General features: G+C 39.6%; 1 protein-coding gene across 3 annotated transcripts in view; it reads right to left on the bottom strand.

Moving 5' to 3' along the window:
• Window positions 1-26302, bottom strand: part of LOC117567334 (semaphorin-2A) — a 59527-nt gene that overhangs the window by 28398 nt on the left and 4827 nt on the right. For all 3 annotated transcript variants that reach the window (XR_004572052.2, XM_052004357.1, XM_034247253.2), the window contains exon 2: window positions 12202-12903. Coding sequence is in view for 2 of the 3 variants with exons in the window: in XM_052004357.1 (XP_051860317.1) it covers window positions 12202-12391 (190 nt within the window). In the remaining variant the exon portion in view is untranslated. The remainder of the gene's footprint in view (window positions 1-12201; window positions 12904-26302) is intronic.

Here is a 26302-nt window from a genome sequence, read left to right as displayed (position 1 = left end):
CATGTTAATTAAGTGGAAAAATGTTCGAGCTGGATATTCTATTTTTTTCTTTGAGGGTGGCAGCTTGTTCTAAGGGTGGCCCACACACACATATTCAGCCCACCATCATCATCGCTCCTCTTGTTGTTGTTCGACATAATGAAAAATCATAAATAATTGAATCAAGCACAATGTAAAAAGTTTTATGAAACAATAATTACACCTACAGATGTCTACAAAGTTCATCAAGATTGTTGTTTTTGTTGTAGCAGATTTCAGATACTTTGTTAACGAATTTAAAAGTCTTTAAATCGTTGGCAAGCCATCAAAACAATTTGCTCTTTTAAAATTGTTCTCAAATACTTGTAATCATTTTTGCGAGTCTTGCTTGAAGCTTTATTTTTTTCTTCTCTTCACTTGGATTTATGAAACTGTGAAAGTTCGTATTTAAACGGAATAAGCTTGAAGTAAATTTTGTAATCGACTCTTTCCAGCTTACTAATGATAGAGCATATAAAATATGTTACAAAATACCTGATTTAGATTATTAAACAGAATTCAATTCCTCATTGCATAGCTTGTAAAATCTATAATTAACTTAAAAATGTTTGCAAATAAAATTTATTTTTAAATAATTCAATGCATTAATTCAAATTCAATATTTATTTGGGCATTTTTAAATAAGTTAGTGAGTGTATTCATTAAATTTATATTTAAATACTAAATCATTCAATAATTTACAAATTCTTTAATTGTAATTTGTAAGTTTTTGTAGGTATACAATGTCTTTTAATTTTTGAAATATTGTGTAATACAATTTATATTCACAATTATTAATATCTAATAACAAAAAACTTGTAATTTGATCATTCGAATATGTTGTTTGAGTAAAATTACATTGTCTGTTTCAACTGGCAAGTAAGCTGTTTCCTACTTCATTTTCCAGGCCATTAGGCCCTTTCAACAACCCCAACTCCAAGGCATAATTATTCAAACAGAAACTACTTGAGGTTATTTGTTTATAACACATTTGCGCATCGTAATAATAACCTACATTTCTGGGCACATGGCAGAAACATTTCGTGAGTGAGCTGACAGCCATTAACCTGTTAATGTTGCAATTATGCGGCAGAAATGATGTGTTTTCTTTTTGCTTTTCGTTTGCTATGGAATATGAACTGCTAACTGGAAGGGGCATTATTAAAGTTAGCTATAACTGAAACTGTGTGTGTTAAAATAGCACTGCATAATGATACCATTCTCTGAACAGCAACTACACGTAAGACAGTCAGTCGACTCAATCTACAAAGTAACTCAATGAGTGTGTGTGTGGCAAACAAGCTGGCAACATAAACACAAAGAGAGCACAAAGTGTAGCGTCAATGGCAACTTTAATTACCCACATTGTAGCAACGTTACAGTAAATGTAAATAAAAGTACAAGTTGCCTCCAAAAGGGCTAACAGAGACTACTGCGATTATCTCTCCTGCCAAGACATGTCCTTAGCCTAATTGGCAGAGATACATAAGGTGGGTGCTTTTTGTGACAATTCATGCGTGTCTAAGGACTCTCTGCATGCACTCCACTCCACTCTAGTTCCTTCCCCCCAGTTAAGCGACTGTAATTGCATTCTGTGGGGTCAGCCAACGGGGATTGCATGACGTCTGATTTATTTTATACAAATCGTAAAAAAGGAAAATGGAAAAAAAGAACGAAAAATAATCATAATAAAACCCAAGAATGAGGCAAAGGTGTGCCACACAAAAATGATATTCTTTTGGGCGCCTTATTTATAATAATATTACGACTTTTCATATACTTCTTACGACTGCGACTGCGACTACGACTGGCGACTATCACATGGAGTCCACTGCTGAGCTGAGCTTGTTGTTGTCCCTGCCCACAGTGCAGCCATAAATCATGTGGCTTGTTTGGTGTTAAACTTCGCTCTTCGTTCTCTTCGTTTACTCATTAGATTTTGGCCGCTTTCGTTGTGTCGTGTTGTCGCCTTTGTAATACCAACAAAACACAGCACATAATAATAATATGCTTATTTCAGGATACACCTTTTGTGTCAACGCCAGAGAATTTTTGCTCTGCTCCTTCTCTCTGTTATTTTTGCTCTACTCTGCTCTGCATTGTCAGCAAATTCGGTGGCTGAGCAGAAACAACAACAACAATGCCGTTGGCGCTATCGTGCCAAGCGGCGTTGATTGGCAGCGGGTCGCGTGTGGTGTGGTGTGGTGTATGTGGCATGTGGCAGGTGGCAAATGGTGGCCAGAGGGGTTAGTGGGTTGTGGGTGACGAGTGCTGCTGCTGGCCTGTTATTTTCTTAATTTTCAACACGTTTGCTTCTTTTCGACTTGATTATCCTTTTGCTGCTTCTTGTGACTGAATGTGTATATGAGTGTGTGTATGTGTGCGTTTGTGTATGCGTGTGTGCCTGTGTATTTGTGTGCCGAAAACGGAAACTGAAGTAGCACAAGACGCGCCGCGCCACACCGGCAAACGAATTGCCACACAAAGGCGTATCTATTTCGTGACAAAAGGCAACTTTACTCGCTGCTGCTGCTGCTGCTGCTGCTGCTGCTGCCTGGGCTGCGGCTTTGTTGCCTACTTTTCTGCGCCGGCCTACATGTATTTACACCTGAAAGTATGCTAACGTCTTGCAGCACGCACATTACGCTTTGCGCCTGCCAGCTATCCAAGTCTGCCTCTCTTTCCCCATTCCTTATTCCCATTCCCAGTTTCAGGTTTCACTTCTCGTATGCGCATAACTTTGCACCTCGACCAGACACCGACCGAACGATGAAGACGAAGCGTGGCCATTAGGGATGAGCAATGTGTATTTATTTAACTGTTATTATCAGTCACAGTCACGAGACTGTTGTTCAGTCTACATTCGATTGGAAATGTGTTTCTGCGCTAATACATTTATTGATGTCTCGATTTGGATTGATTTTTTGCCAAACTGAAATTCAAACTATTACGGTGACTGGCAGCAATCTCTATATGTATTTCTTGCCATCTCTAGCGAGCAATCATTCAGGCATACTCACTTTTTGCCCATGTGCTGTCGTCTTATGACAGAAGTTATTCAGCTGCCAGCTGTCGTCGTCAGCCACGCCCAGGCCAACTTTAAAGCAACTTTAATGTACCACACACACACACAAACCTTAAAGTAGCCAACAAACAGCAAACAGCAAGCAACCCACACAGCTTCCTTGGCAGCACAAATGTTTAGCCAATTTAGTTTCTGCGGCGCGTGGCCTAAATTGTTTTAAATTACAAGGCGGCCATTAAAGTGAGGCCGTTAATCCTGCGGGCGCACATACACAACAACTATGCAGTACATAGCTCAGAGATGAAGAGAAAGAGAGACCGAGAGAGAGAGCAAGCGACATATGTACATCGTTACATATGTACACGCCGTCAGGTATTTCCGGCAGCTCATTTCCGTTTCACCTCAATTGGGTAAACGTAAACCCAAAAGAAAATATAAACAGAGGCAAAAGCAAAGCTGCAAAACCAAGCAAAAATAAATATAGAAAGCAAAACATAAAAAATACAACAAACACAGAAAAAACAGAGAAAGTACAAAGGGTGCCCGAGCCGCAGACGCAGCCCACATGCAATGCCATAACTAGACGCAGCAGGTTTTCCCCGGCGTCAACGAAGGGTGCATAAATTAAGGCTGAGCCAAAACGTCGCGTCGCCGTCTCCAAGTTGCAGTTGACCGGCGACAGGAGACGGCAACAGATAAAAGTAGCTTTCTTGTGGCAATGTTGAGGCCAAGTCGGCAACGGATGACGTCGTGCGGCAAAATTTAAAGACAGTCTCTCTTTTCCCTTCCCCACCCCGTTTTGTGAAAAGACGACACTTGTGCAACACCTCAGCATTTATTTGTGCGGCGTGCAGAATTTAAATTTCTAAGTGTGGGGGGGGGAGAGAAACTCCCCTAAAATTAGCGTCGCTTCCCTTTCGGTTTTATGTGTTTACCTTTTATGATTGCTAGCCAGGCTGTTGTTGTTATTATTGTTGGTTTTTTTGCGGCCATCCATACTACACTTGCGACTTTAGACATTAGACTTTATTTTGGCAAACACCCCACGCTGCAAAAGTGTGGCAAATGGCGCACTCATACCTCTGGGGCACAGACAGACAGCCAAACGAGTGAGTGTAACACACTGCAAAAGGAAATTTGGCCGAAATTGCGCGGTAATTGCAACCGCTAAATTTCACTTTTGTTTCCACACACACACTTCGTACTCCGCTCTCCGCCCTCCGCTCTCCACAGTTGGCAGCCTGAGGTGCGCCATGTGTGCCATGGCAATGGCTACGACTACGACTACGACTATGGCAATGGATATGGCTATGGCTATGGCTATAGCTCTGACTCTGCAGCAGAAATTGAGCAGTAACAAAAAAGAGAATTATGCGGCAACCGAGCGTGTCGAGGCTTGCGATGGGGGTGGAGAGGGGGAAGGACGGCACCGCATGGCGGGCAGTTTTCATTTTTAAATTGGCGGTTTTATGTGCAATTGTATGTGTATGTGCATACACACCCACACACACGTATACACACACACATGCGAGGGCTCACCCTCAGTCTTTTGGTTATACGCATTACCAAATTTTTATTGCATACTTTTGGGCGCTATTGCAATTTAATGCGCCCCCAACAACATCGACGAAGAACAGACGCTTCACATGCGGTTTTGTGCTGTTCCACGCATAATTTAAGCATGGCCAAAAACCGAGCACAAATTACGCGCCCAGACTGAGATTTATATTTTCATATTAGACCACATTTGACATTCGAAATGTGCGCAAATTTGTTGCGCCTCTCCCTGAAACTGAATTCGTTTTGTGTTCTCTCTCTCCCTCTTTGCCTCTGTTCATTTTAAACAAATGTCTCACAGCAGACACGTGTCAATGTGGCTGTTGTTGTTTTGTTATTTGACATTTTATTGCAGTTGGCGTCTTCATTTCATTTCATGTTTTTGTTGGCTGTCGTGTTTGAAATGTCCTTGAGATGTGCTTTGTTTATCATAAAGTGAGGCGTTGTCATTGCTGTTTGTCCTCATTGTTTGTCATATATAAATTAAAGCATAAATGGAGTGCATAATTCCGGCATTGATTTCGTTCGTTGGCATGTCAATTTACATATTCGTGCTGGCAGCCAACAACTACACTGCGTATACGTAATAAACAGTTGGCATTCGCCTGGCGAGAGCTTCTTTCTTGCCGGAACACATGCAACAGCAGAGCAGAGAACAAGTCCATGGCCATAAGTTGTTGGCTTTTTTGCATTTATGCCACTTTATTTATGTATGGACGTGTGGAGAGTGTGCGAATAGGTGTGTGTGTGAGTAGGAGTGTGTGTTGAGATCCATTGTTCCACGATTATTATTTATAATAAATGACTCCACACACACATACCAAGCGAGTGAGAAGCGCAGTCAAAGTTGACTCTGCAGTCTTCTATCTCCCACACACACCGCAACTACCAATCATTCATTATTAAATAATATTATTGAGCGTCCTTTGTGTGCGAGAGCGCTGCTATTGTTTTTAGTTCAGCAGAAGAAGAACGGAGAACGGAGAAGGCGAAGCCGAAGCAGAGTAGCAGTTATTGGTATCTGCTTGGAAACGGGTCAATCGATTTTATTAGTCGCCTGCTGGCCGGAGATCCTTTTGTAGGCGTTTCGTTGTGCTGCCAAGCCAAACACGCAGAGCGATAATCAACTTCTACTTCTTCCACCACAGCCAAAGCATTAATTAGAAATTTGTTGTTTGTTTTTGTTTATAGCACACGAACACACACACACACAGACATCGATATGCACATACCATCATCAGTATGATTGCTTTGTTAGGCGACTCTATTGTGTGTTTGTGTCTCTCAAATGATGTGTTAATTTTGCGGCCAACAAAAACTGAAAGACTTTTGCCCCATATTGCATATTTCTCTGTGCTTAGAAACAGATAGCTGCCATGCTCATATGTTTTGTGTTGTTTGCCATTTAACAGCTCATTCCTATGCATGACCAGACACACATCATTCAGCTCGACTTCCCCCCAAAAAAAAAGGCATTCAATGTTAGCTTGGCTGCACTTAATGCAATTATTCCATGGCCAAATTCCACGGCTGACAATAAACCAATTTAACTTTTGCAATATGCTTGGAATTACCAACTAAAATGAATGGCAACCCTCTTCGGTCCATCCATCCCTCATTTCTCAGCTTCAGCCACCCCCGCCTTATGCTGATGGTCAAAAATAGTTTGGCGCATTGACAATAGCTGAGACCGAGACGGAGTTTGCCCTTTTATGATAGCCAGCAAAGCAAGCAAGTATTTATTTATGCGAATGAACTTTTGACCAACAACTACTTGCTGACTTTTCAACCACCCTGATGTGAGGGTGTTCTAAGAGCGGGAAAGAGGGTCAATCGCTAGCGTGTTTTGTGCCATTTGCCTGGCATAACTTGGCCCAAGTGCTTGAATTGCCATTTGCCATGAGACGAATGCGAATGCGAGTGCGAATACGAGCAAGTTTAATGGCCAAATATTAACAGATAATTGAATTAAGTGTAAATAAGTGCCAGGTACGCAGACAAAGAAGAAGAGGTGCGAGGTGGCTTAATGTATCTGAAGGGCCTAGCAAATAGTTAATTTATCTCATATCTAAAGCATTTCGCTGTCAGCTTTAAGTCTTTAACTTCACATTGATAAACTGTGTGCGCTGCGCTGAGCGTTTAATTAAAAGCACACAATGTGTTTAAACATCAACTACATCAACAACAACAACAACAACGACAACATGGAGAAGCATTGTCGTGTTGCTGTCGCTTCTGTTGTTGCTCTTGCTTCTGTTGTTGCTGTTGCTGCTGGCGGCATTCGTGTGTCAGAACAAGCTGATGGCCCAGTGGCCGCAATGGCAGGCCGTGTACAGTTAATTAAATCAAGCGACATGTGTTTTAAATTAATTAAATAAATGCACATTACATTTTATTATTTTTAATAGGTTTTGGTCGGCAAAACTCGCAAAGTCTGCGAAAGTCCATAAAGAAGAAAGAACGAATTCCACAAACCCAAGCACAAAACTTTCATAGTAAAAAGGGAATATTTGCTTTAATTAATTTGCAGTCATTAACTGTAGCTGCCTTTCAAAGCCCCTGTCTCGGTGTAAGTGAGCTACAAGAATCCCGCTGAGTGTGTCCTCAGTGTCGTTCTGTAAGTAGGTGTCAATTCACAGCATACAGCACACAAACAACTCTTCAACTCAGTCAGCTTTTGTTTAGGTCCACCACACAACTCTTCTGTGCCTTGCCTTTGCCAATGCCGCTCTCTCTCTCACTCTGAGAGGTTTCTCTTGTGTGTGTGGTGCACCGAAATGTATGCCACATGTGATGCTAAGCAGCATATCGAAGCGTGTGTGTCTGTGTGTAGTACGAAGATATATTACATTTTGTGGCCAGCAAAATGTTTGAGTGTGTAGAGGCATAAGACAAGCATTTGTACTTGTGGCTTTCGACTGTTACGTTACACATAACTTGAATTATGGCATTGCCGCCACTTGGCGCTAAGTGCAAAAGCAGCTGCAGCTGCAACAGCAAAAGCAACATTTGCAACAGCGACAGTTGCAACTACATTCACATCTATATCCAGAGCCTGCATCTAATGAAGTTGTTTAGCCAAGGCAGAAAACAGAATACGGATGCGAAGAACATGGGAATTTGGGTCAACACAGCGTTGTAAATTATAGCTTAGGCGAAAATTTGGCGACACATTTTGTACGCAAAACTGCGCTAACAAGCAAGCAAGCGGCAGCTGTAACACGAGATGCCAAGCAAAACGGCTTAGAGCTTAGAGTTGCGATAAGAATTCCGGGCAAATGGTCGTGTTTTATTTTTAGCACAAATCTCGTAAAATGAGCAACAGGCCGCCAGCAATCGCTTACAGCTTAGAAGCTCCTCGGAAGGCGGAAGGGAGTATTGATTTTATGTGCGTGGTGTGACAATTTGTCAGCTTTTGTTAAATTTACGTTGCCTACTTTAAGGCGCAGACGTAAATTGCGTATACGTAGCAACGAACAATCAATGCGCGCGATTGTGTGTGTATGCGGAGTTTTGTGTGTGTCTGTGTGTGTTTGTATACATCAACAAATACCTGACTCAAGATTATTTGTCGTTGTGGCTTTTGTTGTTGCTGCTGCTGCTGCTCCTACGAATTTACGAGCATCGTTTTGTATCGTATGTGTTTAGGCATTTTGGTTTCGGCTTTGGCTTTGGCTTTGCCTTCAAATTGTTTTTCCGCACATCAACTTTATTATACCTTAATAATTGATGCTCTGATATATAAGAAGACGTCCACAGCTTGTGACGTTGAATCCTTGTGGGCGGCCTCAAATTGAATTGTGTAAATTTTCTGATGGATTTATGTAATGCAGCCTCAAGAGTTTCTATACCTGCAGATGTTGCTGGTCTTTCACTTGTCTTGCCAGCTATTTGCGCTGGCGATTACAGCTGCAAAATTGTTGCTTAATTGCTGAGACCGAGAGGCGTGCTGAACGGACTAAATTACCCAGAGCCATTCACTCGACACAAGCCAGAGTCAGCGTCAGAGTCAGAGGCAACACAACCCACATACTTACCTGGCGCCAAAGTTTTGCCGTTGGTTGGCGAACAAAAGTTTTTCGGGCTCTGCTTTTGTAAAGTGGGCAGCGCTAAATGCCCCAAATTCTTTAAGTTTTACAAGGAAAACATTTGTGCGCAGTTTTCATTTTTCCCTTTTTTTTGTTTTTGGGCTTGCGTGCGTGCACGAAATGAGGACCAAAAAGCAAGTAGCAAGTTTTTTGTGTATTTTTACACCCTTTTTTTTTTGGCCAAGCGTATTCTTTCAGTCTGTGTTTCTATTTACGCAACGGCCGCAAGTTTAGACTGGCATTTGGTTTTCCGGCTAGCCACGAAGTGACGAGGAGACGGGAACGGGGACCGGGGGGAAAGAAGTGCTTGGCGGGTTCTCGCTAATATTCGCCATTAAACTTTTGCTTGTTTTTCTTTAATTAACAACGCAAACATCTGATATGCTACTTTTTGCTGTTGTTGTTGCTCTTGCTGTTATTTTTTGTGTATTCTACTTTTCCTTTTTTTTTTTTTTTTGTTGCTTACTTTAGCCATTCGCTGCATACCTTTATTAAGTTTCGTTTTTACTTTTGCTCTCGCAACTTTGGTGCTTAAAATTTGTACTTGCCGTTTGTTTTATGTCCGCACTAAGCAAAAAGGAAAAGGGTCATCGCCTCTATCCCGCTGCTGTCGGCAAAAACACAAAAACCGGACTCTTCGTCGTCGTCTTTAACCACACGACGCGTCCACAAATCCGACCTAAAACAATTGCGCTTTGTCTTTGATTTGATTGCATTAATTGTTCAAATGGCTGCGGTTTCCTGTTAGACCTTTACCTCAACTATGCAAAGGCAAAACTGTTTACACTTATCAAAATGCCAACTATGCAAGAAACATTTTCATTTTCTTCACTAAACTTTAAACTATATTTAAAATCTGCAAACATATTAAGAAAATGGTTCTTAATATGTTTGCAGATTAGCCGAAGACCTAAGTTGTCATGGCTCTTCTCCTAGTAGGCTAAGATTTTTTATAAATTTTTGTCTACTTTCATAAATAAATAAATAATGTTTGCAGATTAAATTATAAATTTAATTTCTAGATAGAACAATTTTTATAAATATTTTTAAAATAGTATTTTATATTTTATTTTAATAACAATAACAATTATCTTAGTTAATCACAACAAAGAAATAAATTGATTTAATTTTCTTAATATCTGATTGTAGATTTAATTGTAATTTATATGAAAGAATTTATACTTTCAAATTTTGTTTAATTCAATTACCAATTTCATGTTATATTTATTTGGTAATAAAAATATAAATCTTCATTATGTTGATTGAAATATTCATTCGTTATTTGATAGCCAGCAATTGAAATTTAAACTAAAATTGTCACAATATAAATAATAAAATGTGGAAATGCATGTTTTGCTTTGTCAAAAATAATTGTTTAAATATTCTCAATCTTTATTTATGTTTTCATTCTTTTTATACCAGCTACGCATAAAGTTGAAGGGTATTATATATTTGTGTGTGCAGGAAATGATAAAATATAAATTGTAGAACTTATTCAAGAAAAACTTTGGCATGGTAAAAAACAACTACTGAAATGGGAATTTAGTTGCTTTAGTTGAAAGTCTGGTAATGTTTTGTAATGTTTGGTATATCTTGAATGTTGTACTGTATCAATAAATCAAATATAGGTTTCGGTATTTTTAAGATATCATAAGATATCATAATTTAAGTAAATGGTTTTATAGAAAATGGGTAACAGGTATTTCGCAGCCGAGCAAACTGCACTGCAGCTTTCTAATTTGTTTTCATTGTTTCTCAAGCTAAACAAAATGAAAAAGCTTTAGCAAAAAAAGAAACAAATATCGATAAGTAAGTTAAAAATAGAAAAACGAATTAAATCGTGAATAATTTGAATTGCAAAACAGCAAAATTGAACATGAACTAGATGATGCTTATTTCAGCTCTGGGCATCCCAGTGTGGTTGTAATTGTGTTTTAAGAGAAATGAGGGCGATTGGGATAACGGGAATGTTGTGTGGGGAGCAGAGTCCGATGCAAATGTCATAATTCCACACGAGTGTTAACATAAAAATTAAAACTTTTGTTCACAACTTTTCATTTACTGCTGCTGCTGCTGCTGTTGCATCGCTTAGTTCATTTACAGCAGCAGTTGCTGTCTTTCGGCAGCTGACTGCAAACTTCTGCCTTGCACTGTATGAGCGGATGAGCATACGGAAATCTCTGTGTGTGTGTGTGCGTAGTTAAGGAGGCGTGTCAAGTGTGAGCAAATTAAAGCGGATTACTTAATGTGAGCTGCATTTTTGATGCACTCGTGCGTAATTCACATGTTTGATTTAGCCAAATGGTTTTAAATTATTAAGCAAACTTATTTACGAGAATGTGTGCCACTAATGAACGGAGTCAAGCACGATTAGCACCATGGGCAATCGCTCCACAAATCTGCACAGGCATAAGCCTGCTTTAAGTCCATAAAAATACCACTTGAAAACTAATTAAACACTAATAGCAAACAACAAAAAGCTGAGCAAAGGCAGCTCAAGTGCCGGAAATGCCAGACGGCCAACTGGTCAGTAACAGCAGCAGCAGCAGCAGCCAGCAATTAAACCAAACAAAAGCAAAAAAAGAAAGTAGAAGAAGAAGAACAACAATGGCATAAAAGAAATGTTGGGCAAAAAAGCAAAACTTTTTAATTTCGCTCGAAGAGAGAGCGAGAGAAAAGAGCGAGCAGGAAGCACAGGCTGCTGGGCGCGAATGAGCGAATGAGTCTATAAGTTGAACTCGTCGTCGTCGTTCAACGTCTTGCCAAGGAAATAAAACAATGAGCAGCAGAACAACAACAAAAGCAATGTGAATCCAGTTGGAGAGTATCGGGTGCCAAATGGCCGCAGCGAAAGGATAACAAACAAGCTTGGAGAAGGACGCCAAGTGCCGAGTGCGGAAATGAAACGAAATGGCAAATCAATGGCAAGCAGCGACTGCGACTTCGACTGCGGCAACAAAAGCAAATCGGCTTAAAGTGCAAATTATTCCTTAGCCAAAAAAGGGCGAATCTCTGTCGTGCATATGTACAAAAATGGGCTAAGCGTCTTCTATCCCGGCCAACTTCTGGCCATTCGCGGCTGTGTAAGCCCTAAGCTGTTGACTTATTTGCCAAGCTTCGATTTGCTTGCGTTTGGCTTTGGCTTTGGCTTCGACTTTGGTTTTGGTTTCCCCTATTGTGCTGCCAACTAAGCTGTTCAACGATTTCTTTTCATTCTTTTTCTTTTACTTTTTTTTTGGGTAGGCGTTCCAACACGCATTTAGTTTAGCCAGATTGCGTGAAATACGTGCGGCCTCCCAAAAAAAAAAAAAAAAAAAAAAAACAAGCATAAAAAAGAAATGTACAAGTTGATAAATCTATACACAAATTCACTTGCCTAGCGCAGCTGAGCTGCCAAGTGGAGGAATGCACTTACTTAAAACTGAAATTACACCATGAAATATGCAAAGTTGGAGCAGCAACTAACTTGCTATAAAATAAATAAGAAAACAGAAAAAGGAACTTGCAACTTACCTTTGTGATGCCGCAAGTGATGGCCAACAGATGCTGCGCCCGTGCAACAAGGTGGCTCGTAATATAAATTCCAAGTGTTCTCATAATCCGCCCGAGCATAATCCACATAAATTATTTGCGCGCCGAGCAGCAACAGAAGCCAGGCGATAGCGCCAAGCAGGCTATGCCCCAACTTGGCCATCGAGACCATGTCAGTGGTTCGGTGGTCCTGGGCGATAGCTAAAAACAAAACACACACACACACACACAGCACTCACAACAACAATAACGAGCAGAGCACTAATAACACTCGCTTCGTTTTCTTTTTCTATTCTACTTTCTTTTTTTTTCAAAAATGTAATATTCAACGTTGCCAACAACAAAAGGAATGCGACGATTTGAGCACGGCGGTTACCATTGAGCCAAGGATTAATACTGATCGAACTGAATCGAACTGCTTCTCACATTGTCGCACGCGATTTGACGCGATAACGTTTTTCTGTCTGCCGACACAACTGACAACTTGGCGATTGCAACTTCAGAGTGCGTGTTTTGTTGGTGTGTTTGTGGTGGGTGACAACGACAACGAACGGAGCGCACGGCACGAGATGCGGATACGAACTGACTGCTGAGGACACGAGGAAGTGTGTTAAATAAACACACAGCACGAAGCCGAAGTGCGCTCGGCTGTTCAACTGTTCACTGTTCGGCTCTGCCAGACACCTGTAAAGAGAGAGCGTACGGAAAGGAGAGAAGAGAGAGTTAATAAGTGATGCAAATGATGCGCATGCGCATTGTGAGAAAGAGAGAGCGAGAGGAAGTCATCGTATAAAATATCCCTGTATATTTCCCAGTTTTGTTTATGTTTACCAAGCTCGGCCAAGTGTATTGAACTCATTTACAGCTTGCAACGTGCAGCGTGCAACGTGCAACGCTATGCAACAACAACAACAATAATAACGCACACATTTTCAAGGGTAACTGCAGACTCATTCAAACTGAAGTGCACACAAAGCCAGCCAAGTTCTCCACCCACGCCACGGCAATTGAAATGCAGCCGCTTTAAGCTTGGAGAGCAGACGAGAACGAAACGAAACGAAACGCAACGAGACGAGACTGTTGCCATTGCAGCTAACAGACAGCTCAGACAGGACACTGGTAGAAGGTCGCTGGCAGAGACAGGAACAAGCCAAGTTGGCCTAACAAAACTCAGACTCAGCCTCAGACTCAGGCCCAGTCTGTGTCTCAAAGTCAGACACAGACACGGGCACAGACACAGCTGCACTTAAAGCATTTTCGTGCATTATTATTTATGCATATGCTTGTAATTGCAGTAAATGTTTGTATGTGTGTGTGTGTGTGTCGGTGTGTGTGCCCAGACTCTTTTTTTCTTCTTCCTGCTGCTTTGTGGCATCGCGTGTTGCCTTATGGAGCACATTTTCAGCTCAATTTCAATGCTGCAATTGTTGTAGGCTGCAAAAAGTTCTCTTAAGGCCAGACATAAGTCACTCAGACAGTCACGCAGACGGCATAGGCTTCAGGGCAGACAGTCAAGCACACAAAGACAATTAAACACTATACGCTGTCGGTGTGAGGCGGCTTCTGTGTGTGTGAGAGGAAACTACACTGGCAGAAATGTTACTTTTCAAATTGTTGAAATTAAAAATTTACATTTACTGATTTTGTTCAGATATTAAAATACTAAAAGATAAAATACAAAATATTAAATGAACTAAATTCACAATTTGTAAATATTACAAAATATTCCGAAATTTTCAGTGGTCTTTTGTTAATTTACTAGTAAATTAATAAAAAGTGGGATTTGATTTTCAATTCTTTAAACTCTTAAATAACTAATAGATAAAATATTAAATATAAAATTAGCTAAAACTAACAATAATTAAAAATTACAAAATATTTAAGAATATTTATTGATTCCTTGCCAATTTCATTAATATACTTAAACAGCCCTTAGATAACTATTAAATATAACACTAAGTATGGGCATAGCCATTTAAAATATTCAAAAATATTTCTTAGTTCCTTTTCCAATTCATAAACTTACTGATTTAAACGTTCTTGACATTATATGTTTTGATTTCAATTCCTACATCCCTTTAAAAAGAATAGTTTTAAATAAGTAGTCTTATCAATTAAATAATTTACTTATTAATAACTTAAAAAAATTAAATATAAATGACTTTAAATTCTTTCTACTCTTCATAAAGAGTTCAAAGTACTTTTAGAGCCAACAAGTCATAACAATAAAACGTGCATTTTAGTTTCATTTACAGCAAAGCTAAGTTATGTAGCACAATATTACATAAACAACATTAGATTATGGAAGTTACAAGTTTTTTTTACTGTTTGTTTATTTAGAATTTGAATTTTGCCAGTGTAATATGCTTCAGACAGTCGAATAAGTTTGAGCATACTTTTGCTATTTATGGCGCGCTTGGACTTGACTAAGGAATGCTGATCAGAGCCAGAGGCCAGCAGTCAAAGCAGCAAAGACAGCAGCACCAGCGGCAGCAGCAGCGGCAACAAACTGTCTGGTCGGCTGACCGCAAGTTCGCAAAGTTTTTGGGCATTTGGCGTTCTGCATTTGGGCTCAAGTTTCTTGCATTGCCCAAGTATGCGTGTGTTTGCGTTGTTTGCCAGCCAGCCAAGACAATTTGCGGCTACTTTGTGCGACATTCAAAGGCATATGGCTTTAATATGCCCATGCCCATGCCCGATCAAAGGCAGTATTGAAAACCAGCATATTTGAGGCCAACTTGAATCCACCAAATGCCACAGAAACCCGCACCTGCCGTGTGCGCTGAACCACATACAAAAACAAGCTCAACAATTGCCTTATAAATGCCCTCAAAGTTTTGACTAAAACGAAAAGACTTTTTAAGCAAAGCAAAAAAAAAACATAAGAACGACTTTGATTAATGTGCGCTTAAAGAGCCGGCAAATACAACGCAGGCAACCGAGCAGCAGCGGGCACAAAAAGAAGGACAAAACTTTTCATAACTTTAACACAGGCAAACAAAACAGGACGTTGCTGGAGTAGACCGCGTGCAGCCAGCGGCAGCCGGCGGCTTCTTGGCGCAAAGCGCAACAAAAACTTATGCAATCAAGGAGGCGCAACGGAGGCGGCAACCAAAAGCTGGGACAGGAACAGGAACACGGCCATGGCCACGACCAAAGCCAGAACAACTATTGCCAGGAGCCAAAGAGCGATGGGCGCAATGCTGTTTTCAAGGCGCCGCACAACAATGTCAGCAGCAACTGCAGCGACAAAACAGAGAACGTCGACGACGACGACAGGCCAAGCGAAGGAATCACAGCGAAAAAGCGTTAAAAAATGAATTGTAAAACAAACGAGCAACATTTACTGGGGGGCACACCCACAACAACACACACCCACACACAACACACAGCCACAAAGTAGCCAGCGACCCGCAGCGAAGCAGCGCGACGGGCGTTCACTAAACTCCTGGCTAACTCCTGCTGCTGCTCTGGCTCCTGCTTCTGCTCCGGGTCCCGTCAAAGTCAGCAGACCGGCTCAAGCTCACCCGCATCTCTGCTGTGTATCCTTGCAGCTCTGGTTAATAGAAAACGTAATTCGATGCATTTAATGTTGGCAACGCCAAACGCTGCAGGTTGCCCTCCAGGACAAGTCGAATGCCTGTGTTACTTGTTTTTTTCGTTGTTGTGAGTTTGCATTTGGTTGTTCGTCGTTCATCGGACGTCGCTGCTGGGTTGTTGTGTTTGTGTTCCTTACCTAATCCTTGCAAACAAGCTAAAAACGTTGTAAAACAAACAACAAACAGCTCGGAATGAGTGGCAACTGAGCACCGCAGGCGGCACCGGCTGACATGGCTCTCAAATGCGCTGCAGCACGGCAATCAAAGGGTTTAAACAGGTAAACGTACAAATCCGTTGCATACTTTCAGCTGTGACTGTGATAACGAGCCAATAACGAATTGAAATGGTTATCTTTATGATACCAAGCAGAGTTCATTTTGTATCTTAATTAAAACATATTTAGAACATAAAATTATTAGGAAAAGAGCTAACAATTGAAACCATTGTTTTCGAATAGAAAAATGTATAACTAATAATAACTAGCTACCCTGTATATCAATTGAAAAAAAAAAACAGATAATTTCGTAGCTCAATCAAAGCATATTTGAATTTAACAAATTATTAAGAATTTTCACAGATCTTAATTTGTTTTGACCAAATATAAATAATTGGTGCTATAAATATAATATGTATTAAAAATGATAACATACAAGAAGAATAGTTTTATATTTACTTAAAGTAATCTAAACTTAACAACTAGTGATCTTGATTTGAGATTTTTTGTTGCAAATAAGAATTTATTCTCGAACTTCAAGAATGGCCAATCTAGAATTATTTCAGAATGTGGATCTTGATTTAAGAATTTATCTTCTAGGTCCTAGGCTTTGACATATTTTCGTCATGATTTAAGAACTTTTTCGTACGCTATTTATTTTTGTGTATATATAATTCAAATGTAGAAATATACCAATAATAAATTTAAATCAACAATAAAACATTTTGCAGGGATTGTAAATTTGGATTAATATTTGATAAATAAGTGAATATATAGTTATTATAAAATTCCAAAATCTACATCCAATCTAACTGATGGACATAAAATTCTTTCGCGTTTACATCTAAGCTTTACACCTGATAATTCAATATTGAAAAATTTTGTCGTAAATTTCATAAAATGTAATTTTTAAGAAAAATTATTAGCAGTATAGGAAATATTGCATTTGAAATCTAGTAATTATCATTACTTCGATGTTACAGCAACTGCAATCAATATTTATTCTCCTGAGACTTGATCAATAAGCTGACATTTCTTGATGATCTTTTGCCTGGTTGCAAAACTCGTTAGTGTCGCAAAATGCCTACAACGTTTTTTGGGAAGCTAAACAATTTTTGGTGAGTTCAGCAAGCCAGACGCAATGTGCAAATGGCAATGAATTTGACTGACATCGAGTGCCATGAGAAATACAAACAATCATCGCAGGCAGGCAGGACCTGTCTGTTTGCCCCTTTCCCTCTCCCACTCCCACTCCCTCCCCCAACCCGAAGTTAGACACCCTCATGCACGCTGCTTCCTCGCTGCCTGGCGATGGTAACCTCAGTAACCTGCGCCGCGTGCCACAGCAATGACAACGCGACGCGGCAGCGCTAATAGAAATTAAACGAAAGTGCTGTGTAGTGGAAGGGTCGCTAGGTAGATTCATCGGGTGGTTGCTACCCACCTTACTACCTCACTAAACTGAGCCACCCTTCTGCTCTGCTCAACTGCTGCTCTGCTCTGCTGCTGCAGGACGAACACCGTGTGAAGGTCGAGCGCAGAGCAAATGCAACAGCAGTTCACTTGAATTCGCTTTCATTTCATTTCGTTTCGTTTGCTGTCGTTTTTTGGATATTTACATTTGCTTTTATTAATCATAAAAAAATGCTGAAATTGCCGAAATTGGCGAAACGACAGCGCGCTGGTCGCAGGATCGTGCACGAAAGCGCAATTTGATTTTAATGGCGGCAAAATGTTGAATGTTCTGCGTCGCACTGGCAATGCAAACACACAGAGAGTTGAAATAGACAGCAGCAGCAGCAGCAGCAGCAGCAGGACAGATGACTGAACGAATGAATGAATGAATGAGTGAGTGAATGGAGTAGACAAGCAAACACGCAGACAAACTGCTAGCAGGATATTTTTTGTTGTTGTCCTTTCCATGCAATCAGACGCCATTTGTTGACGTTTTGCCTGGGTGTGTGTTTGTTAATCTGCACACTTGTGCGTGTCTCTGTGTGTGTATTCATGTCTGTATGTGTCCGTGTATTAGTATTAGCAAGTGCAAGCCTCACGCACACGTCGAAGGCTGTTTCATTTTGCATACAATTGCCTTAGCTTTCAGCTGCAATACGTGCGTGCATCTATTTGTGTGTTTGTTTGCTTGTGTTGCCGCCGCCGTCGCCGCCGCTCATCACTGTCATTAACGTGACTGTTGTGTCCTGGCGAGTCCTGCCCGAGAGTCACGGCCAGTGTCAGTGACAATGGCCAACCACCAGTGCGTCGCACTAGATATTTTAAATATTTAAATGTCATTGGCCGCACTCTATTCGACTCTACTCGACTCTACTCCCGCACACACGCAGAGCCTTTAATTAATGTGACATTGTGTCTGCGACAGCCCCTAAAAGTATGCTTCGAAAACTATCAATTATTTATTTGCTGTCATTTAATCAAGCAGCCATTTCAGTTCAGTCTTCGCACGCACAAATGTCATTTTCACTACAATATACAGATATATACATTAATCTATATATAACAACTAGCTATGTAGTATATAGAAACATATGCATGCAGTTGGCTGTAAGGTAAGCTGGCTTCTTGTAGAATTTATTGCTGCTGTGCGATCATTGATAAGCGCAAATAACAACAGCAGCAGCAGGAGCAGGAGCAGCAGGACAAGGAGTGCAGCACAATAAGCGATATACATATATATGTATGTAAATCGACGTTAACAGACGTTCTGCTGTGCACAATCGCCAAACGATTGCGTGCCCAGAGGGGCAACGGACAACGCCGGCTGCTATTTGTTTGCCAATGTTTGCAGAAAGTCAACGACAAGTCACCATTCCCTTGCTCACGCCCACCCCCACCAAGCAAGGTTTCCAACGCCTGTTCGGGCGTGTGCCGCTGATAAGGGTCGCATAAGAGTAAAGGGAGAGAGAGGAAGAGAGGAGGACAGAGGCAGGGCAGACTGGCTGCAGTGTGTGCATGGGATTTACTCTAGTTTATGTTAATGGTTTAGTTATTAATTCCTGCGGATTATCACGTCAGACAAGCCATCACAACACAGCGCACAGCGAGATACAGCACGGCATAGCCAAAAGGCCAGAGGGCAAAACAGGAAGCGAGCAGAAGCAGCGGCATAGGAAACGCATATGCCAAGGCTACGAAGGGGTGGGTGGGCGATGCAGTGTTTTGGGTGTTGCTGCTGCTGCGATAACGCTTATCGTGTTGTTGGCAATTGTTGCTAATAGCTAATGGCGATTGCCAAATGGCCAGCTAATGGCAAAATGGTGAATGCTAAATGCAACATGAGCTCTAATCTTAAGGCTTTCCATTTGCTACTTCCGATGTGTTGTGATGTGTGCAAAGTTTTGAGCAAATTGAAAATTTGTGTTCGCCTTGAAATCATGCATTAATAATGCTAAAACACTAAATAGTTCAACCCACCCATATACACACACACACAAGCACAAGTTTAAGGAGAAAGGACTCATGCAAAGTGCCAGGAACATTCGTAGACAATTTCCTAAATCCTCCTTGCAAGTCATGGCACGTTAAACGTGCGGTAAAACCGCCCGGAAATTTGAAATTTTGTGCAAGTTTGAAGACTTGAAGAAGTGTGTGAGAGAAATGTTGCTCAAGTTGTTGCTGCGTTTGACAGCACGCATGTCCTTGCAAGTGTTCAGGCGTGTGTGAACTTCCGCATATGCACACAATCAGAGCAGAATACAACTGAACTTAACAGTAGCAGAGAACACCCTCAACTAGAAGGAGAAAATCAACGAAATATAAGCAATTAGTGAAATAAATTTCAAATAAATTCGCTGGAGACGAGCTTCTGCTTTGCTGCCAACTCTGACATTCATAGACATCAACCCGACACTTTTGTTGTTGCCAGACTCCCTCAAAAAACCTTTTAAAGTATTCAATAACACCAAACTGAAATTCTAACCCTCTATGTTCAGCCTCCTTCGTTGGCCGAAAAACTGCTTCTGCTGCTGCTGTTGCTGATGGACTATTGATGGACATGCTTGCAAATTGAATTTCTCACGCCGCACTAGCTAGCCCCTCAAAAATAGATCAATGTCGTTGCCAACTGATGAAAATTTCCTAATTTTCACTCGAATTTGATCGGGAAAATGTCAAGGAGTTCATTAGTCTGCTGGCATAACAAATAATCGACTGCCACTGACTGAGTATTCAATGCCATCTAGAATGTCATCTTAGTCTAAGGCCGTGAAACGAAGAACCCGCATCAAATTACTCATTTAACTAGCAAATGTATTCAACATCAAATGAATCAAATTTCATTCGGTTGCCTTGAAAGCAAAGTTCAAGTGAAACATTTATTATTTTTCCTATACCCCTTCCTGCTGGTTTTTAATTTGAATGAGATGGAAATGTGATAGGACATTTGGAAATTCGAAGAAGAACAGTCAGATGCGGACATTAATATGTTTAAAACAGGATAGAAAGACATATTTATATAAATTATTTGTATAAACAATTTTGTTATATTACAAAAGTATGAAATCTTAGTTTGACTTTCTTGAATAAGTTAGTTTATTAGAAATTAAAGTAAATTGAATATCTTATTGATATTCAGTCTACATTTCGTTGAATGATAGCAATGATTTTTATTCAAATTCGAATTAAATATATTTCTGTAAAATAAATACAATCAAAGAAAATCATTAGACAAAATCTATTTGCTACATATAATTAGACACAATAAGTATGCAAACAGTATAATTTACATAGCGAATAGAAAGAAGCATACAAATTCGTTAAAAATATATAACTGAAACAATAATCCTAAAATGTGATTGGATATTTAAAAAAATTAACAACACTCAGATAGGGACATAATGCAAATATAAATATCTCTCTTATAAAGAAATCTTTCTAGAAATACTTAGAAATTCTTAATTTACGCAAATTACTTTTATATTATAAGAGCGCGATCATATTTTAGTATAATTTAGGTATTGTTTTAGTATAATTGAGATTTTATGTAATACATTATGTTTCATTTAATAAACTCTTTTGTTATATTATATAAACAACGAAAAAAATAAATTGAAAATAGCAGTAGTCACAAAACTAAATAAAATAAACTTTAAACTTTGAATAAGACGAAATTAAAAGTAATAATCAATATCTATTTACCATATGTACTTAAATGTAATTAGTATGCCAACTTAATAAGTTTCATTGGCAATGCATAATAATTCGATAGAAATTCAGAACTCAAACCCAAATCCTGTTATAATGGAGTGTGAGTTTTAAGCTGTCAAATGTAATCGTAAAATAATAATTGCAGCGAAGTGTATTTAATAACTACAACTGATGCCTTTTCCTAGTCCCTTTCACCCCCAAAAAGGGGGCAACATCAAAGCGACAGCTTAAAATGGGAATAGCTTAGCCTAGCACAAAGTACCGCTAAATAAAGCCACTTAGCATTGAGTTGTATCACTTGTCACACACACACACACATACACACACCAAGTACTCACACTCCCACTTACACACACACACTCACTCTACACTCGCATTGGAAAATTGAATGTCAAATTTCATATATATACACATTTTCATATGCGGCTTGAATTTGACATTGAAATTTGCATATGCCATCAATGTTTACATTTTTGCATTTGTTTTTCTGCCCCTTGCTGTAGATGTTTTCAATGTGGTTGGGGGAGGGGAGGATTGTGCAAAAATGGGGGAAGACAGACGCTGGGCGTGGCACGTGAGTATGTTTTGGTAGCCGCCTTTGAAGTGTGCCAGCATGGCGCTTAGCTGCTGATAATCCTTTTTAAATAAATTTGTTGGCACAAATCGTTATGCCGCCCGCCGGCTGTGGCACGCACCTTTTTGCAACCCCACCGTTGAATGCCACATCTACCTTAGAGAGGAGAGGGGAGAAAGGGGAAGAGGTGCGTTTGAATAGCCGCCTGTGGGGCTCGTTGCTGCGTTTTTCTCTGTTTGCTAAGCATGTTAATACACAGGAAATTAAACACTTATGCGGAAGTCATTGAAAAGCCCTGTATATAGTACTTGTAACTCTCGTCCAACAACTCAGTTAGAAGCACACACAAAAACATCACAACACACACACATGCTCAAAGTGTCTGTGTCTTCAATTATGCACAGTGGAGACACAACAACAGAAGGACAACTTAAAACGGCACAAAAGGTGTGAGTGTGTATGGTAAAGCGACTAAATGACATCCTGTATGCGAATTCAGGAACCCTTTCGGCATTTGCCAAACAATAAGTCAACCCTGATGAGATGCCCTCAAGAGCTTTTCCAAATCTGTGCTCGCATTAAGTATTATATTATCTACTAAACAAATGTATTTCGATTATTTCTATGCTCGTATTTCAACATAAGACAAAATGCATTGAATTCTAAATTAGTTACGTAAAATTGAATTGAATATTGAACAACTTTAAAATATGTGCTAACATTAAGTTTTATTTACTAAATAAATATATTTCGATTATTTCTCAGCTCGTATTTCAACATAAGACAAAATAAATTGAATTCTAAATTAGTTACGTAAAATTGAATTATATATTGAACAACTTTATAATCTATGCTACCATTAAGCTTTATCTACTAAATAAATATATTTCGATTATTTCTCAGCTCGTACATATGTCAACATAAGATATTCAATTTATATTCGATTTATTATTCTTTATTATTGCTCAAAGCCAACAACAAATCTCTACAAACATTACATTTTATTTATCTACATATTTTATTTATTTCAATTCTTGAGCTATGCAAATTATTTTAGTACTAAATGAAAAGAATATATTATAATTGATATACATAACATATTTAACAATAATAGCATTTATTACATTTATTAAAATGAACTCTAAATTTACTTTGAGGTCTCTTTAGATGAGTGCGTTTTCCAGCCACCTTTTGGCAGTTTATAACAGGGTAGAAATGGCAGCAACTAACAAACAAAACACACACAGGCATGTTAGTAAGGTTGATTATTATGTGAATGTGAATTTGTTGAGGGCAGACGATGATGATAATGTTGAAGTTGATGCGACCCACCAAAATACAGCCAAAGACACACACACACACACACACCCAAATACACACGAGTATTAATTGTGAGTGTGTGCCTCGCATTAGCACACTTAAATGAGTGCAGCAGCCAGAATGGCTGGCAGGACGACAGGACGACAGGATGGCGGGCGTTCTGGCATTCTGACATTCACCCAGCCAGACGTAATCCCAAATAAAAACGCACTAACCGAAACAAAAACCCACAGTCCGTGGAGAAATTCATTTAGTTTGCACTAACACGCTGTCAACAAAGGCTGAGGGTTAGAGCGGGGGAAGGGGGGAAACGGTGCTGCCGGGAATACTCACAACACACACACACACACACACAAACACACACTCATTGAAGTGGAGTACAACAAGGGCGGCTTTTGGAGGTGGGCGTGCCCACAGCGAACTTAAGCGATTTTGCATTTCATTACGTTTTTGCCTTTGCACAGACGGGTTTTCCGCAGCCACGATGAGTGGAAGTGTGTATGTGTGTGGGTGTGTGTGCGAGTATTTTGGCGGCAAGGACGAAGGAGACAACAACTCCAGGGAACTCCCGTTGCTTTCAGCTTGAAGATAAACAAAATACATAATCCAAAGGCGCACAATAATGGCAAAAGGGGTTAAAGCTTTTGTCAGACAGATGAATCTTTTGCTGCTTTTGTTGTTGTTGCTGCTACTGCTGTTGTTGTTGCTGTTGTTGTTGGGCGCGCCTTGGCGTAAACGGCTTGAGGTACTTAAATACTTTGAAAGCGCATTGTAGCGCAAAATGAGGCACAATCGGCACGGATTGACCCCACGGATTGCGTGTTGTGTTATAAGATAATTGCTTAAAGCAAACCGAAAAGCAACGCCAACTCCAACAACAGCAACGAAAGCAACTAAACATTTTTGGGGCGTTTGATGATTGACACGCTGCCAAACAAACTTAATGAAAAGCATAAATATTTAAATCCCCATAAAAGTGCCGGCTAATAAAGGTACTTCAACCGGCAGAGGAGGAGAAAGAGAGCGGAGGAGGAGGAGAAAGCAAAGTTCCATTAGCTGTGATTCAAACAAGAGTTTCCGTCTATTTTGATTGGCAGCCCATTCTTTGGTTTGCTATGATAGCCAATCCCTTCTATATTTAATCAGCTAAAAATAGCCAGCTCTGATTAATATCATGAATAATTTGATACTAATCTAACACTTCAGACTTCATTTCAGCTGAGCTCTGGCATCTTATCATAATTATTCTATCTATTTTCAATCTTGGCGAAGCAAGCACACTGAGTAGAAAACCAGTGTCTAAAACATTCGTCTTCAAAATTTTGTTCTCGAAATAAGAACACTTTCTGAACAAATTCTTAAAACTAAAAACGGTAGTCTAAAAAATGAAAAATTCTCAAAGTAAGATTAAAAATACTAGATTTAGGCTATAAAATTCTGTAATCTATCGATATTCCCATAATGTTTATATCAAGCTTTGAGTGTCTTAAATCGTAGCTCAGATAATCGAGCTGCCTTCAGTCCTGGGTTAAAATGCTACGCGAATCGATGATAGGTATTTCATAAGTAGAGTGATAAACATACAACTAAATAACTTAATTCGGAAATTAAATAATGGAATATTAAAATAACAAAGAAGTTTAAACAAAAAACAATAAAATAAATTATAAAATTGTTTATCTTATTATAAAACCAAAATATTTTTCCCTCTTATAAGACTTGAATCTCATATCAAATGTTCTTGAAATCAAGACGTTTTTCGAACTAAAGATTTTAATGTTCTTGGCGAACTTTTTAGACAACAATTTTTGCTACTAAGAGCAAAATCTTGTTTTTAGAATTTTTCTTCAGTGCAATTCTATCATTTAAGTCAAGATAAGTTCCCTCTTTAATCAACTTCAACCACATTTTAATCACAATTCATTGTTTGTAACGTGTTACAAAGATAAACTGTCACTCAACTATGGCTTTTCATTTCCGTGTATCACAATTCTACAAAACAACTTTCAATTCCAAATATCATTTTGAATGCCGGAATACTAAAAACAATGCTGATTATGGTAAGATGACCTGACCACTTTAAACTGCTCTCGCCATGCTGTAATGCAGCAATGAGCATAACTAAATGCGTAGCTCCCATTTTGCCCTGTGCACAGCGTCCAGGCTCTTCAATTGTGCACGCTCATTAAGCTCTAACTGGCAATATTATAGCGATTAACATTAGCTGCGCTTTAAAATCAGAAAATCCAGATAGATTCAGAATAAGGGAGAAAGGGGAAAAGGGCAGAGAAGAGCGAACAGACATCCACATCGATTAAATTGCACAACAGAATGAAGCAATAAACTTTTAGAGGGACAAGCGCCAGCCAATAGTCAAGCACAAACACACACATATATACGCTAGGGAAAATGCCAGTCTGTGTATGTGTGTATGTGTGAGTGTGTGTGTGCGTAAAAGCGGGTTAAACGTGTGCGCTTCAAATGACCAAGCGACGTTTAGCAGCCGATAAAGTCATTCAATGTGGCAGCAACAGCCACAGAGCAGCACGTGAATGCCGTCGGAGTTGCCTTCAACATCGAGTATGTATGTGTGTGTGTATGTTTGCGTATACGTAATATTGTAAACGTGTGTGTGTGTGTTCGGTGCTCATTTTACGCTTTTGTGATAAAGTAATCAGTTGATGTTATTTGACAAAGGCGAAGATAAATCGATAGATTGGCTGACTCTGCTTGCTGTCTTGTCACTGACCAGCAGCAAGAATTGTAGCAAACGAGAGAGAGAACGAGAGATAGAAGCATAAAATATATTTATTGAATCCATGCATTAAGCATACGCAGTGTATGTTTGTTTGTTTGAATCGATGTGTCTGCAAATTGCAATTGAATTTTATTTGTGCACGTTTGTGGCAAAATATTTACGAATTTTGATGTAAAACGTATACTTTATTTACCTGAATACCAAATGAAAATAACTCATACGCACAGACTAGCAATTGGTCATAACCGTACATAACAAAATTCCATCAAAACAACATGCGAGACGTAACCAAACATAACAAAACAAAACAAAAATAAACAATGCAATAGGCAGACTAAAACACACACACACACAGAGTGAGGCACAACAGACAAGCAGACATCATCCTCGCCGTGTGGCTCAGGCCGAGTGTCTAGACGGTCGAGTACATGGCCAATAAAGCAAATGCGAAAAT

Source organism: Drosophila albomicans, chromosome 3, assembly GCF_009650485.2.
Source record: "Drosophila albomicans strain 15112-1751.03 chromosome 3, ASM965048v2, whole genome shotgun sequence".
NCBI classification, from domain to species: Eukaryota; Metazoa; Arthropoda; class Insecta; order Diptera; family Drosophilidae; genus Drosophila; species Drosophila albomicans.
This window is presented reverse-complemented; position numbering and strand designations above follow the sequence as displayed.